This window comes from Hippocampus bargibanti, linkage group LG15, assembly GCF_051943395.1.
Source record: "Hippocampus bargibanti isolate YZ-2025 linkage group LG15, ASM5194339v1, whole genome shotgun sequence".
Lineage (NCBI taxonomy): Eukaryota > Metazoa > Chordata > Actinopteri > Syngnathiformes > Syngnathidae > Hippocampus > Hippocampus bargibanti.
In genome coordinates this window covers 3,780,142-3,797,857 of record NC_142748.1, presented here as the reverse complement: position 1 = coordinate 3,797,857, position 17,716 = coordinate 3,780,142, and the positions used below count along the sequence as shown (strand labels likewise).

The 17,716-nt window shown below is 40.5% G+C and overlaps 1 protein-coding gene across 1 annotated transcript; it reads right to left on the bottom strand.

Moving 5' to 3' along the window:
* Positions 1–338: 338 nt before the first annotated feature.
* usp22 (ubiquitin specific peptidase 22) lies at positions 339–17,601 on the bottom strand. The gene is made up of 13 exons (XM_089015243.1): positions 17,031–17,601; positions 14,357–14,489; positions 9,891–10,004; positions 9,280–9,381; positions 8,032–8,198; positions 7,805–7,952; positions 6,632–6,734; positions 5,289–5,447; positions 5,094–5,220; positions 4,927–5,018; positions 3,656–3,718; positions 3,330–3,479; positions 339–2,341 (listed from the first exon to the last, which is right to left on the bottom strand). The coding sequence occupies exons 1-13, from the start codon at positions 17,148–17,150 to the stop codon at positions 2,299–2,301; spliced, it is 1,521 nt and encodes a 506-aa protein (XP_088871369.1). The 5' UTR covers positions 17,151–17,601; the 3' UTR covers positions 339–2,298.
* Between the last annotated feature and the right edge of the window lie 115 nt (positions 17,602–17,716).

The window sequence follows — 17,716 nt, the reverse complement described above, 5'->3', positions numbered from 1 at the left end:
ATAAGACAAAAAAATCCGAACAAATTCGGGAATGGCGCTCTACATCATATTTTCATTTCCCGACTGAATTTGTGAATGGCAGTGAATGATTATTTACTTTTGAAGGAATTCTTTTGTAGCTCAATAATTCCGCCATGAGATTGTTTTTTCTTTGTGATGGTTTGGTTGATATCAAGGTTGTTAGAAGAAATGGTCGCTACCTGACAAAAAGAGAGAAGCAAAAGAGACTGTTAACGAACAATTGCAATGCAAGACAATTATTTATCTGTCTTGTTGACAAAAACAAAGAAAAAAAACTAGCTTGACATGTTCAATCGACTCAAGCAGGTTGAAAAAAAACAGTCTCTATAATTCTACCTTGCTTACAAAATCACCAAAAACAAAGTGCATGACAGATATTGACTTTTTTTTTCTTTATTTGAGTGTCTTGCCATCACTGTGCGTCCAGTCTTTGCAGTCATTTTGTATTCAAGGAATGACTTCACAGGTCAAGACACCCTTTTCGACTCCCGGTGGCTGAATCCAGCGACATAGAAGAACAACAAAACAAAAAAAAAATCAATATGGAGGTTTCACCATCTGTCTCTTACGTACAAACTGTACATTTATATACTTTACATACATTTTCAACGTGTGAAAAGAAGAAGAAAAAAAAATATTCAGCTTGGGCAGCATGCTGAACTCAAGTACTGATTCAGTACACAAACACACACAACATACGCACGCGCACCACACGTGCATACCAACCCTTTTAACACTCAAGACTGCATTTTTCTTCTTTTTTTTTTTCCAAACAACCAGTTATTATCCCCGCAGTCTTTTTCTTGTGACGCACACACACACGCACAAACATGCAGCTAACAATAATACACTGCAGAATCAAATTGTGATCCTTTGTACATATTGTACTATTTTGAGGATACATCCCATATTGGTTCATATTTTTGCATTTGAACACAAGCACATACCTTGAACATGAATATACAGGATGTTTCTAAACTGCCCGAAACTTATGTACTTATAAAAAAATAACATTAAATTAAAAAAACACCCCCCTCACAAAAAAACAGCTATTCTAACTAAACACAAAGCCGCCATAGCAGCATTTTCAGGTGGATGTGGAGTTTAGCTCTTTTTTTTAGCGTATATAAAACAACACGGCCACAATGAAACATGGACGGATGATGCGAATGTGAATGCAAAAAAAAATCTGTAAACGAATCCTTTTTTTTTAATTACAGTATTGATATAAAAATAGAATATTTACTAGAGTAACATCCGCCCCTGCGACCATTGGAAGCAGCAATAGAGGCGTAAAGATCCGGCCGAACCGAAGCTTCCTTCCGCTGTCATTGACCGCCCCCCAAAAAAAAGAAAAAAACACTCACAAGTGATATAAGTAAACAACTATATCATGTTTATCGCAACTTGTAAGGAGATGTTTGCGCCTTGATTTTTTTTCTCCTTATTTCTGCAGTGCAGTGAAAATGCATAAAACGACGGACAATATTTGGTCATTTTGAGACTGCGCGCGTGAGTGTGTGTGTGTGTGTGTGTGTGTGTATAGGCTACGATGTGATACGTGGTGTGCTTATGAATTCAAATGACTTCCTTTGTTAAAAAAAAAATAAATCAGCCTTGTCTTCAGATAGAAGCAGTTTGTTGCAGTTTGACATTTACAAGCTTTTAGCACACAGGGGGGTGGGGAAGCTTTTGACAAATCGACTTGTACACCAATAGTGGAGGCTCTCTAAGTGCCTGTATGAAATTACAGAGCCACTGAAAAATGGAGCAATTTGTGATAAGTGGAGATATTCGTGTGTGTGTGTGTGTGTATATGGGGTGGGGTATTTTTTTTTCTCCTTTGTGAATTGTGTATTCTAATCGAAGAATATAATTTTTTCCCCCCTGACATCCGGGTATATGTTGCATATCCCTTTCAAGTCATTTTGGGCTACGCCAAGATATTTCTAACATTGCGAGTTTTGAGATAAGCTGTTCCTGCAAGGTTTTTTTTTTTTTTTAATTGCATAGCAGCCCAGAGCTATAATAGGTTCCCCACCCCGGCTTTAGAACGCCATTTGTCAATAAACAGCATTCAGAATGAAAAAAAAAAAAGATAATCCATCTGAAAAGAAGGGAGGAGTCTAACGTTGATGATGGCTACCGGTCAGTTCCGACCTCGGCTTGCGGACCGGCTTGCCAGATTTACAACCAGAAGATTGTTGCTGTGTGCCTCCTGAATTCCAGTGGAAATGTGAGTTGCAGTAGTGCGTCGGGGCTCGTGTGCGGGCTGCGCTATTCGTACTCCAGGAACTGTTTATGATAAAACAAAAGATACCTGGAGAGGAAAAAGAAACAAAATTGCTAGAAATTATGTTTTATATCAGGTGAGATCCACAAAATGAAGCTATCTAACGATCCTAAAAAGACAAATGATAGCACTGATAAGCTCAATAATACTAATACTACTAAAAACAATAATAATACTCATACTACTACTACTACTACTACTACTACTAAGAATAATAATAATAATAAAACTAATACAAATACTACTACTAATAATAATAAATAATAATAATACATTTTATTTCAAGCGCCTTGCAAAGATCTCAAGGACACTACAGTCACAGACAAGCATAGATACAATAATAAATAAAATACAATTATAAATAGTATACAATAAATACAATATAATTATAAACAGAAACAACAGATAAAGCTACACAAAAATGCAATTTTAAATAGGTGGTATATTAGTGGTATATTTAGGTAGGCAGGTGGTATATTTAATTTTAAGCAGATTCTTTACTTACAGAGAGTGTAAGTGTTCAACTACCTGACATGTTTCGGCGACTACTTCCGCCTTTGTCAACAAAACACCTAATAAACAAAATACCTCACTGTGGATAAAATGTAGTTTGAGTCGCTGATTCCTCCAAGTCCGATAGAAAAATATTGCCTACACACATTGCAGTTGGCGTCATTTTCACCTTTTCTTGACCCAAGTAAAACTCCTCACAAAACGACTGTAGTTTTCTTTTAGATTTCACACTTTGTTGCTTTTTTTGCTGGAAGATGCCTTTACGTGACAATGATATAACGGATGCTAACGCTTGACTCTGGAGTCCAGGAAAGACCCGTACTTTGTGCAAGCGCAATTCATCTAAACAAAGCTAACAGCTGGCACTGTGCCGATAGCCCGTTCTAATTTCCATTAATAAACCGTAACCCAGAATGGCACAATGGAAATCGTACTCATTACAGCAAAACCGAAGTAGTTGTCAGGTACGTTGACAGTATTGAAATCAAACATGATGACTCACCCTTCACTATCCAGCACGGCCTCGATGCTGGCCTTGGTGATGATGGCGTCGTCGCACTTGAACCACTGGTCCTTATGCTGCCTGATAAAAGTGGTGTAGTGGCCGCTCTCTAGTGTTCCCTGGTGGTTGACCACAGCGAAAAGGCTGTATCTGATTGAGACAAGGAGGCGGGACAAATGTCACGTCAGCAGCTTCTTAATCTTAAAATGTGCAGTATGTTTTTTTTTTTTTTTTTTTTTGGTGAGTCATAATTAAGAATTATTAATTTCATTTCAATGCGGAAATGGAGTTGATAGTCGCTAATGAACTACTACTGTTTCGCTTACTTATTGTCGTTGTTGAAGGGCTCCACAGTCTGCTGGTACTGACCGTTCATCCTGCTCTCTTTACTGAAACGCACAATGGAACATGATTAACACTATAATGTTGTTCGTATCATATTAGATATGGGGGTTTTTCTATCTGAACAACATGATTTTTTTTTCTGTAAAAAAAAAAACTTTGTAATTGATCTTATACATGTTATACAATACAATACAATACAATTGATGAACACGCAGCGGCTCCCCTCTCCCGGCAAATTGGCGTTTTCATGTTTATTAAAGTCATAATAAGTGCCTTGCATGCTGGGTCCGAGAGGACAGTAATTTAATCTGCGCTGTATGTCGTGCATATTAGCATATTTAACATCAAAATTCAAGTCATTTTTAAAGATATGTGTTTTCTTCATTGGAAGAATGTACAGTTTGTTTAGTAACTCATTCTTTATATTACAATTATATCGTGTTAAAATGGTTGTATCAAATTTAATACTGCAGGTTTAAAATAAAATTTATAATAATAATAATAATAATAATAATAATAATAATAATAATAATAATAATTAATTTCTAAGCGCCTTTCAAAACTCAAGGACACTTTACAGTCACAAGATAAGATCGTTTGTTTTTTTTGTTTTTTTTGAGAGGGTGAGCAGCGGCAGCCATTCGCGCCAGCGTTCACTCTACCCGGAAGTAACACAGCAGCAAAGTTATGAAAGGAAGAGAAAAGAAAAGAAAGAAGTAGAAAAACAACATACAGGAGCTGCTGGAAAGGCAGCCTCCGTCCCCCACTGCTGAAAAGGATGCTTCGATCCTCTCCTCTTTCATCTAGAACTGCTTCATGTCACAAAGAGGGTACAGCAAGTGCTGAAGAATGAATGACGCTCTGTGTCTTCGTGTTGCCATATTATTTGTTATTAAGTTTTTTTGGTTTGTTTTTTGAAATGCCGCCTTCAAACACATTTTGAGTATTTCCACAATAATTAATCATTTTCTGGAGCGCTTTATCCTCACTAGGGTGGTTGGGGTTGCTAGTAGTCTTTGGGCATTAGGCGGGGGACACCCTGAACCGGTTGCCAGCCAATTCCAGGGAAGTCTCGCGATAATTAACATCTAAGATCCCAAAAATCTGCATTTTCTGGCTTTTCTCTGATGGGTCAAGTCTTACAGGGTTAATAATCAAGGAATCCTTAGTGAGTCTGAATAAATAACAAAGAAGTGGGAATCCATGAAAGGTGTCCTATTCGGTGATCCAGAACAGATTGAACGGTTCTTACCTAGAGGCCATAAAAGGCGTCATATCCAGCTCCAAAGGAAAAGAGACGTATGTTGTGATCTTTCTCCGTAGTTTGGCAGAATGCTCAAATCGCTACAATCACACAATAAAATACAAACAGTTGTCAAGCAGTTGGGGATTGCTTCAAAAAGAAAAAAAAAGACTTACTTTGAGGTGAAAGCAAGCCACAATGGGCAACTTCTTCATCGTCAGCTGTTTGGTGGACTCCTGATAACTGTGGCAACCGCTGCACTTGATCTTGGCGCTGCTGCCCAGGTGCTCTGGTCTGGTGAACCTGAACGTAAAAAAGGTTTGAGACTGGTAGCATATTGAAGACGATTGGGCTCGGGAAACTCGGGTTACCTTCGTAGGCAGTCTGTCAGTGTTGTGGCTCCAGTGGCGTGACTCTCTCCGTTCAGCGTCGAGCCATCTCCGCCAGGACTTAGCGGCCAGAAGGGTGTGGAGGAACCCGGTAGATCCAGGCTGATGTCCCAGAATGGGTCTATGGTTGTTGAGACACCGCTGGAAGGAGGATGGAGACGCAAAATCATGATAACAGGTCCGATACCTAAATGGTTTCGATTTGAACAACAATCCAGTGATACCTCGGCTTACAAATGATTTAGCTAACGAACTTTTCGCTATTCTACATTACATTCGCGAGAATATAATTTTGGCATACAAACTATTTTTTGGGAAACACACAGAGGACCACAATGAGTGATGTGTCATTCGCGAACGAGCTGGTTCTTGGAGCTCCTGAAATCCTGAGCTGGCTTTTTTCCCCCTCTATTCCCCGCCCATTGTCTTCGGTTAAAGCTGCCCATGATTGGTCAAGACACATGAGTGAGGGTGAGGTTACAGAAACAGAAACACACACACACACACACACGAAAGGGAGAGGACAGAGCTTGAAACAAAAAAAAAAAAACAAAAGTGAAAAAAAAGTGACAAGGTGAGAACATGTATAGAAAACACAGTGACATTTTGACTCGTTTCAACTTTATTGATAGTTCAAAGGCAGAGTGTAAACTGCAAGGTTAAAATATCCCATTTATCAGGCTCCACAAACAACCCGCACAAGCCATCTGCAAGGGAACCAGCTATTAATGAAGTTTCTAGTGTGTCTATCTGCATCTGTTGCTGTTGCAATATCACAACTTCTAAGATGTACAACCAAGAGCTCCTTGAGACACTTTATGCAAAAAGCTATCCGTCCCACACATTGTGGGCCGAATAAAGGTTTCCTGATTCTGCTGCCATCTAGCCATCAACGACCATCACAAAGGTAAATAAAACCACTTTATTCTACGGTACAGTTTATTTCTTTAATTACAATAGCAGAGCACATTTGTTATCCATAAAATAAGGTATAATGTGTGTAGTTTTAAGGCTTATTTAGTTGAAAATTATGTTCTATGGAGCCCTGGGAACGGATTATTCTCATTTTGATGGTTTCCTATGGGAAATTAATGTTTGGAATACACACCTTTCGCCTTACGGACACTTTCTGGGAACCAATTAAGTTCGTAAGCCAAGGTATCACCGTACGTCTATCATGTTTCAACTATGTAGGCTATCAGCATCAAGACCTTGCCCATATTCTGACCACCAGGTGATGCTACTGGTCAATTTCACAGAGTTTTCTTTCTGCTGCAGGAGACAGTGCAGGACACAACTACACAAAATCCAAACTGCACACTTACTGGCAGACTTGGCAGGTGACATCAGACTGCAGGCCCCCTGTGAAGATTTGGTCAATGATGCAGTTACAATGGTTGGGGTTGTTGGCTTTTTTCCCATTGTCATCTGGATGAACACACACAAAAGCACAGATGACAGGGGCTGTTTAGAAAGTGAGGACGCACAAAGCCACAAGGTTGATAAACTGTCACATTGATTCTCCAACCGGTTTCACAGTCCTAGCTCGGGTTTTGACCTTGCTCTCATATTTTGTTCTGCATCTGCTTCTTTGTCACTATTTTTTTGCGATTACTTTGGGCGGGTAATTTGATACATTATATCATTGTGTCTTTTTTTTTAACCTTAACCCTCCTTTTTATTCAATATGAATGAGAATTTCACTGTATGGGAAACAAAAAAGTACAGCAGAATTAAAAAAAATGTATATATGTCTGCAATTTACTTGCACTGTCATAATGTTTTGGGGCAAAATGCCACCATTTTGGCACATATACTGATATATATAAATTAGCTATCCTTAGCTGATATCAATTTTCTTATTAACTCATTCGCTGCCATTCCCGAATTTATACGGGAAATGAAAAGCATGACGTGGAGCACAATTCCTAAATTCGTTCGGGTTTGGTTTTTTCATGCCTGGGTGCTGATAAAGCGCTGGCCATGGCCTCTGGCAATGTTTTTTTTCTTTTCTACAAGGGCAGCATTTCGCTTTTTTCCAATGTTAGCACTTTGTTACAACTTCAGCTGTTGTTAAAGCGCTATATACATTGATACTTTATTGTATTTTGTACAGCCGCCCTTATTTCACGCTGACATAACTCCAGACCCATATAACTTAAGAATTAACTCTTTTCGTCTGATTAAAAAAAAGAGTCTAAGATTTTTAACACTGTATTGAATGTTTATGTAGTCCTAAAACTCAATATTCTGTGGGTCCTTCAATTTGAGTGAAAATGACAAAAACCCTGGCACTGGAGTGGACATTTTTGCACATCGCCTGGCGGTGAATGAGCTAAGCAGTAATTGAGTTGAGAATGAATCAATAGTGCCAATGCTGGTAGGAGCTAGTAGTGAAACGTATTTTGATTTTTTTGCTCATGAGCTGCACATTTTGAATATACGTCACAACTGTCACTTTCTGTCTTAAAATAACTTGTTACAATAATGAATCTGACCTTTGCAGTGCCTGTGGAGTACATCCAGTGCAGCGATGAGGAACTCGTGTGCATCTTGTTGCTCGTAGCCAGCCAGGTGACGGGCGTGAGTCCACACCAGGTGGAGCAGACGGAACGGGATGTGTGGGGAGCGATGGCCTGAGTAGAACTAATGAGGTACCACAATCCATCATCTACTCCTCTAAATAATTTCTTAGGTAAGATACACACAAAAAAATACAATGTACCTCCTGGAAGAGTTGTGACATTTCACACACTAAGCAGGAGTTGCTCTGCATTTCACATTTGTGTCGGTCGGAGAGGAAAAAATCCCGCAGCAGCGGTGTGTGTGTTAGCGCCTGAACAATGCAGTTCATAAAGCATGTGTTGCCAAGGTTGATCAGACCGCGTAGACCTTGGAAACAGAGGAGGGGATGCAGAATGAGAGGCTGCAGCAAAAATGACACACCCAAAATCAGCAATTTGTCATATGTATTTGTTTTTGTGTACTTGGCCCAAGTTGCTTTTAAACAGCACACTTAAAGGACAACCGACGTCTCCGGACAAGTTGTGTCCATAATTTGTAAAATGGCTTCAAATGACTTCTACTGAGCGTATTTTAAAAAGATTCCACCGCATATAGTTATATTTTAAGACTCGCTCTGAATATTCAGGAAGTCTTGTTTTTGAGTTGGTGACGAGTCTGTACATGACGTCACAAAAGGACCGCCCCCTGACCGTAAAAAAGACGCATTGTAGCGTCCTATCGCGTCAATGTATTTTGCTGTACATGTTTGGTCTGAGAACCGTGTTGCACCCAAAAGCCGCCAGAAGAGGGAGTCCAAGCTCCATATAAGGAATTTATCAGCCTGTGGAAGCGGCGGTGGCCACTGGAGGTCGCATTTTGTGCTGTTTTGCATTTGAATAAAAATATCATACTGCGTGTTTTGGGTATTTTAGATGCTATAAAACGTTTTTCTGATGTCAGTTAAAAGTGCTCAATGGTAGTTATTCCTCAATTCTTGACTGAAGCCTTTTTGTGATTCCCTTAACTGAAAAAAGACCCTGCTCGAGGTTGGTTCGGGGGCTTGTTGGATTTGCTAATTTGCCAGAGTCGGTCAGAGTGGCTACGCTGCTTGTTAGCCTCGGGCTGCTATTTCTGGCTGCCGTCTGCCCTTTGATTCTGTGTTTTTCCACGCCGAAGGATTTCCCTATTTGTTGTCTATGGATCGAAATTACGGAGAATAAAATAAAATATTAAAAAAAAATTGATCTACTAATGCTCACTGTAATTAACACTTTACATTGTTTTTCTTAAACTAACATAAGTCATATTCTAAACACAGTACATCCAGAATAATATGACACAATGCTAATTATGCTGAATGCAGCATAATTACCATTTCATCTGTATAGTAAAAATGAAGACAAATGACAAAGCGGGTCACGCAGTACAAGTGCACGCTTTACATATACATTCCGAGAGGGTCGCTCACCAATAGTGCAGTTGGAGGTGATTCTCCTCCTCTTGGGATTGTGGCGGAGAAGGTCCAGCTCCCTCTTGGTGGGCTCCCATGACAGGTATTTCTCACCTACGCCTGCAGAAACAATCACACAGGCATTGAAAAAGTCATTTTAAAGGTCAACTTTAACAAGATCGTGATTGACATTTTATTTTTTATCAAGCATCAATTTTGCCATTAAAAAAAAACCTATGAAATGAATACATCTGTGCAGAGGTAAGCTGCCATGCAGTGATTTTATTTTAAAAGGATGCTTCACAGGTTGCACAGGAATGACATTTGAGCATGGTGGCCACACTATGAAAAAAAAAATCTCTCTATATGCCCATAGCAACTGAAGCTTTGTTGTTCATTTTAGCAATTTTAGCTTAACAATGCTGAACAACCTCATTTTTATCTTCCACCTTCAACGACATGAATCTGGGGAACACGACATTCCCAAACAAAAAAATATGCAGAATTTGAAACACTGTGTAGATGCTAATTAGCCATTTTGAACTAAACAGGAACATTTTGGGGGTACGGGTGGGGGTGATCTTTTCACCCCGAGCTACGATGAAATGTGAGTTAACATGATTCCAGACCTTGCATTTTCCAGGCTTTCCTTTGTTCCTCTTTGGCAATCTGTTCCATATCTTTGTCGTAAATGTAGTCTTGGCACATGAAGCAGTAAATCCCTCCATAGAGCAAGTCAATAGCTGCAAAGTCAAGACAAGGAGAGGATGAGAAAAAGAAGCCAAAAAAAGAAGAAGAATGCACATAAGAGTGTTTTCTCTTTTATTTTATAGAAATGCAGGCTTGCTTCTTACAGTTTATCTATTTTGTTTGTCAGGGGGTAATGGAGGGCTGTGAGTCAGTGCATGAGCTGCTCGATGATTCATCTCTTGTTTTTTTTTTTTTCCTCATTCAGGCAATGTTGCTATGGCATTGCGGTGTCAAATCGAATGGATTTATCAGCTGACATATCTCCTATCTGTTAACACCATCCAGTAATGGCGGAGGTGGCGCCCGGGCGTGGCGGCGAGAGCAAAGAGGAGTCAAAAGGTGAGGAGAGCGTTGGAAGAGGAGATGTTTTGTTTTTTTCTCCTTCTCTCTCTTTCTCTAGAAATTTCACAAATGCCGAACTGAACCCGTGCTTCCAATCATTGCCTTGTTTGCTGTCGCTATGGCAACCTGGCCTTCAGTTTCCTTTGGCGGATGGTGTGATCCTCTGCAGGTGTGTGTGTGTGTGGGAAGGCACTGAGAAGGTACGATAGAGAGCAGGAGGAAGAGGATGAAGTCCAGCTATGAGATTCGTTCTGATTGTCTTTCCGTTGATGCTAATGATTGACGGACGCTGTCAAAGTGGGATGGATTTGAATTGATTGTTGTGATTGACATTTACAGTCCCGATCTAACTGCACTGAATGATATGGAGAGTAGTTCAATTTGTTTCCTTCTCATACCTAAATATGGGAAAAAAAACAGCTATAGGAAGCTATGTGGTAGTAGTTTTACAGTACAGTACTGCAATCGGCATTTGCACATACAGACGCTCCCCTACTTATGAACATTCGAGTTATGAACAACGGTACATATGAACATTTTTGCGGGTATGTTGAAAAATGTTCGGACGGAGATGCTGTAAGGTGGATTTTGTATTGCACGCCGTTTTGCAATTAGGGCTAATTGCCGCCGCTAATATCGACGTGAAAATAATAATAATAATAATACATTTAATTTCTAAGCGCCTTTCAAAACTCTCAAGGACACTTTACAGTCACGGGACAAGAACTTTTTGTTTGTGCGGGTGAGCAGCGGCAGCCATTCGCGCCAGCGTTCACTGTACCAGGAAGTAACACAGCAGCAAAATTATGAAAGGAAGAGGAAAGGAAAGAAAGAAGTAGAAAAACAAAATACAGGAGCTGCTGGCTGGAAAGGCAGCCACTCTCGCGGTGCCCTCTTGAAGTAAAAAAAAAAAAAAAAAAAAAAAAAAACACACACACAAAAAAAAACTAAATAACAAATAATATGACAACACAAAGACACAGAGAGTCATTCATTCTTCAGCACTTGCTGTACCCTCTTTGTGACATGAAGTAGTTCTAGATGAAAGCGGAGAGGATCAAAGGATCTTTTTCAGCAGTGGATCAGGGACGTCATGGTGGAATGTGCACGTCCACTACAAGCTAAATGTTGAAAGCATATGTTGTTTTTTTCAGTACAAACCAATGCCGGTTACTTATACAAGCCTTCAACATACTTATAAAATGCTTAAACATACATTCCACTCAAAATATAGCACTGAAGCAACTTACGAACAAATTCAACTTATGGACGACCGTTTGTTACGTATCTCGTTCATAAGTTGGGGAGCGTCTGTATTGTAGATCTTGGTAGTGGAAAAATGAGAACGAGAATGCTTTTGCTTGCTTCAAAGACAGAAAAGCCCTTTTAAGATTTAGAATATCAAAGGGATCTTGCAAAAAAGGTGTTTCTCACCCTTGCACAAAGTAGGACAGATCCCCAACTCCCCCCACCCCTACAAAGTAGTCAGCTGATGTGAAACGTGACTCTAATGCAGGGAGCGGAGGGAATAGGTGGAAGCAAAGTCGAGTAAAAACGAGCTATTTTTTCCCTGTTGAACATACGCCCTCATTTCCAGCTCAGATAACTCCAGACCAACATAATTTAGGAATTAACTCTTTTTCCTTGATGAACGGAGAGTCTAAGGTTTCTAAAACTGTATTGAATGTTTATGTAGTCCTAAAACTTAAAGGACAAACGACGTCTCCGGACAAGTTGTGTCCATAATTTGTAACTTGCGCTGAATATTCAGGAAGTCTTGTTTTTGAGTTGGTGACGAGTCCGTACGTGACGTCACTAAAGGACCACCCCTGACCGTAAAAAAGACCCTTTGTAGCGGTTCTTCCATCACTATATGCTATGCTATAAAACGTTTTTTTCTGATGTCAGTTAAAAAACAAAAACGTGACGTCGGTTGTCCTTTAATATTCTGTGGGTCCTGGAATTTGAATGACAATGACAAAAACCCTGGCACTGCAGTCGACACATTTTTGCACGTCTGGCAGAGTTAAAATGCAACTCCGAGAGTATCCGGCTGACCCTAATGAGGGAATCGCATTTGTTGTTCAATAAACTATAATTAAATCCCAAAATGAATTTTGGCCTCCGAATTAGATCATTCATCCATTTTTAATTGTGTTTATTATTGTTATGGGCACCGGTGAGCTGAAGGACTTTGGGACGAGGAGAGAAATGGCATGGCAGCCAATCACAAGACGAAAATGGCAAGTCCATTTTCAAGATTAATGATTATTTTGGGGGACGTGGGCGGAAGTCTGTGTATCGACAGAAAACATGACACCGCGGAGAACGCGACAAAAGAGCGGTAGAAAGGGAAGAGGAGGAGGAGGGCGTTTGTTAAACGGAGGCTAATTCCAACGGGTTTGTTTAAGATGACTTAATTACCTCCTCAACAGTCTATGGAGATCTGCCCTCCTCCCATTTTTTTCTTCTCTGTTCTCCTTTTTTTGCGGCAGCTAACCTAATTAGGCCCACAATTACACTTGCCCAATTACACACGTGGGGAACGCACCAGAAAATGGGGTGTTTTCTCGAGCCAAAAGGAGAAAGAAAGCTCCAAAATGATTCGGAACATCTGCCAAAGTGTGCTTTGTCATGCACACCCGAGGTGTCTCTGCTGCGGCACCCGGATAAACCCCACCCACACCCCAACGCTGCGGTATTGATGCTCTTTCTTAACTTACAGCTGCGAGAGACTCATTCCATAATGTCAAGAGCAAAAAGAGAACCGGCAGGAGATTAGAACGAGAAGGCGAACGAGCTGATATTTTGTGTGTGCGCTATTGCACACGGATGTGCAAATATGCGTCCACTTTAGTGCCAGGTTTTTTTTGTCATTGTCACTCAAATTGCAGGACTCAGAGAATATTGACTTTTAAGACTACATAAACATTCAATTCAGTGTAAAAAAAAACAGAGACTTTCTTCTTTCATCAAAAAAACAAACACACAGTTAAATCCTAAATTATATGAGTCTGGAGTTATCTGAGTTTGAAATGCGGTCGGCTGTCCAAAATATAACCAAAATATTGATTTATATGGCGCTTCAACAACAGCTGAAGCTGTAACAAAGCGCTAACATGGACAAAAAGGCACATGCTGCCCCCTCGTGGAAGGGAAAACAGTGCTAGAGGTCTGACCACCGCAACAAAAACCCAAACAAAGTTGGTAATGTCGCTCCAAAACGACACTCAATTTTAACATGGTTTAATGAGAAGGCAATTGGTGTCACAGCCTCATCTCTATTTGCTATCTATTAGCTGTCTAACTAGCTAGCTATAACGGGTCACCGTTGCTGGCTACCTAGCTAGCTATCTATTTGCTATCTATTAGCTGTCCAACTAGCTAGCAAGCTATCTCTTAGTTATCTATTAGCTAGCTAGCTAACTTAATCTTGCGCGCCGTCTCGGAAAAAAACGGGTCACCGTTGCTGGCTACCTAGCTAGCTACTGTGTCTATTTGCGATCTATTAGCTGTCTAACAAGCTAGCTAGCTCTGTAACGGGCCACCGTTGCTGGCTACCTAGCTAGCTATTTAATATCTATTAGCTGTGTAACAAGCTAGCTAGCTATCTATTAGTTATCTATCAACTAGCTAGCTAACTTGATCTTGCGCGTCGTCTCGGAAAAAAACGGGTCACCTTTGCTGGCTACCTAGCTAGCTATCTATTGGTGATCTATTCGCTGTCTAACTAGCTAGCTATCTATTAGTTATATATTAGCTAGCTAGCTAACTGGATCTATTTGAGTTATTCCCGGTTGAGTGAACGCTGGCGCATGTGGCTGCCGCTGAAAAAACTGTGACGTTGGAGGTCTCTGCAGCTCGCTGTTGGATGTGTCTACCAACTTCATTCCATGGGATAAGCAAAAAAAATAAAGCAATCCAAAACTGCAAATGCCCCATCATCAGTGACCTATTTTTAGACCAGGTTTGCAGGCTACTTAGAGTTCCTTGGAAACCATACCTAGGTTATGTCGTTTGCTCTTAGCATGCTCGTGGATGTGTTTTTTGGCAAAGCAGGCGAAGAAGACGCAGTAAAGGCAAGAGTGGAGTCTGCTGAGGTGAGCGCCGCACATGTGGCAGATGCAAGACTTGGCCTGAAAAGGAGGTGGAGACAAAAACAACAGGTCACACGGTGTGATTAGTGAAGTGCGAGTTGCAAACACACTCATGGAGAGGCATCTTGATGCATCGCCTTGTTCAATTACTCTAATTATAGAGAGAACACAAATTCTCACACTGTCGCGTCAAACGTGCAGCACGTTCAGGAGAGTGTTTGTTTCGTTGGCCGACCGGAACAAAATGGAGACCGCTATTATGATTCAATTTTAAGTCATTCATTGCCAGACTATGTACAAAAATGTGTCCACTCCGGTGCCAGGGTTTTTGTCATTGTCACTCCAATTCCAGAACACACAGAATATTTAGTTTTACGACTACATAAACATTTAATTCAGCGTAAAAAAACTTATACTCTTTTCTTTCATCAGAAAAAAATGTTAATTCCTAAATTATATGGGTCTGGAGTTATATGAGCTTGAAATGAGGGTGGCTGTGCAAAATACAATTCAATACATACATATATGTTTAAATAGTGCTTGAACAACAGCTGAAGCTGGAACAATGCGCTAAGATGGAAACAAAGGGGAAATACTGCCCCCTTGAGGAAGGGAAAACCACTATGTGAGGTCTGACCAGTGCTTTATCAGCACACAAGTAAGAAAAAAAAAATCAACCCCGAACTAATTCGGGAATGGCAGTCAACGTCATATTTTCAATTCTTGAATATATTTGTGAATGGCAGTGAATGAGTTAAAATAAATATACATTGAGATTCATGATTTATTTTAAATGTAAAATATTTGAAATAATAGGGTTGACTTCTATTCTTGTTTTTTTTTTCTTTAGATTTCCCTTCACTTGTATAACAATGAAGATATTAACTCCTACAGCTTTTCACACTCCATACCCATATGTGCGGAATATTAAATAGAAAATGAAGCATATTTTTAATACAGTAACCTTTTTCCTGTATCTAAACAAGCCAAAAAGCGTGTGAACAGAATGGAAGTAAAGCATATGCAGCAGCTGCAGTCATGTGCGATTCTTGTATCCGTTGTCATTCAGCACTTGGTTTCACCGTATGACCAATTAATTATTGCGCTGACTGATGTAGTGCTGTAGTCGGGTTGCAGGCAACACGTGATGGGCATGACAGTGGACGGCGAGTGCTTGGAGCATACAGATGAGAAAGACTAGAAGAGAGAGAGAGAGAGGGAGAAAGACAAGGGCAAAAAAAAAACATTGCCATGGTTCACTGTTGATATTTCTCCAATTATGCATCTATTTGTATTTCACGGCGCTTGTTGTCAAAGTTGCTGTTGACATGCTGAAAATCCCAAAGAGGTGTACAATTTTAAGTAAAACTAGTGTTTTCAAAGTGTGGTTCTCAAATACGGTCACCTTAATACCTGCATTTTTATATTCTTGCATTGGAAAATTGAGTGACAATCAAGCATTTTTGCTTTAAAAAAATAGCCCTTCAACATACATTTACAGTGTGTTACAAAGCCGAACCGCACTGTATTTTGTATGCATTAACATACAATCTATGTGGGAACATAAGACGCCTGAAGATCGATCTTAAAACAAATCCATATTTTTTTTTAACAGCTGAGATTCACAAGTCTGAATTATTTAGTGGTTGTTTGGCAATCAATTTGGGGTCGATCAATGGTTACATTTCTATGCTGATCCAAACGTAGTAACTGCTCGATTTACACTCCTCTCTTTAGATTTTTAAAATGCTTCACATATGAATAGGCAAATCCTTTGGTGTTAAAGTAACAGGTATATGTATCAACGGTACCTTAATAATACATCACTCATATCAACAAACATCCCAATGAAACACACACCTTATTCATGCCTTTGTTTTTTTTTCTGTGATATTCTGCCTGTTGGCCTTCCTGTCTGCAATGGAGTACCAAGCTAGCCTCCTCTATGGGTGGGGTGGCGGCACGAGTCAAGAAATTGTGTGATGAGCGAGAACTTGAAATTGTTTGACTCTGATTGTGTTGGTACGCATGCCTGTTTCCTTTCTAATCCCAGCCAGATAACCAGCCGGGGATGCTGTTTGCTCTGTATCACATTGGATGTGCATGCACACGCAGACATGGATTGGATACAGGAACAAATGTACATGTGTAAGCAGCAGACGCAAAAAAGGATAAACGATAGTGATTGATGAATGCAATCAAAAGATGTGGTCAAGATTTCGGTTGTAGGATGTGCATGCAGGGTGAGTCATTGCATGGTTTATTTAAAGCCTATGAATGGTCAGAAAAGCGAGGGAAGACCCATCTGCATGGGCTGTTGCGGGGGAACAGATGGCTTGAAGGCGCAGTTCTGAGGAAAAGCGATGTCGGACACAAAGGACCGTTTTATTGTCATGTTTTAGGGAGTTGCCTCTGGCGTTTTGCTACTGGTGTATCTAGCGTGTTTTTTTTACCTTGAAGAAAGGGGTTACAGCCCACAAACACGCACACACGCACGACCTTTCGCGTTTCGCATTCACACACATACACGAGCATCTCTTCCGTTCGGTGAGCCCACGACGTTTCCAAGTCTCTCGTTACCTTGCGTTTCCTGGTCTCGGCCGAACCGCTCCATACGAAACACTGATATATCGCCCTCAGGTTCTGCTTCCAGTTGTCCACTTTGAAGCAGTTGACATGGGGGCAACCCGCGGGACTCATGATAATCACAGCATCAGGCTCGGTTGTCCACTAGGCGAGGAAACCTGTTCAAAAGCCTCAAGCCAGTCCAAAACCCGGGGTGACTGGCTAGCTTGCCAGGTTCGTTATCCACCAATCGCCGCGCTATAGCTAACTGGACATGTTCTGGTTTGAGTTACGGCAACGCGTACAGAACAGCGCCAATTATTTCCGTGTTCCGGTTGTGGAACCAGCATATTACCTGTCAATTCGAAACATTTTTAGTGCCATAAATGCAACTTAACCAAATTCGCTTCATTACATGTTAGCAAGCTGGCTAAAGTTGGTTAGCGTTGGAATTTCAACAGTAGCTTACACGGTGAGTGTGGGCGACCCAGTTCATATGGACGGACCAATCAGAGGCGACTACTACTGGGGAGTGGCCAATGGTACCCGTTCCAAGAACTAGATCCCGCCTCTTCTTGGGAAATGGTGAGCCATGATTGGCCAAATCTTCACAGCGGCGACATCCGCCTCTGTAAAGGAACTCATTGGTTTCCATCGTGCATCACCTCTGATGTAAAAATAAACATTTAACATACACATTT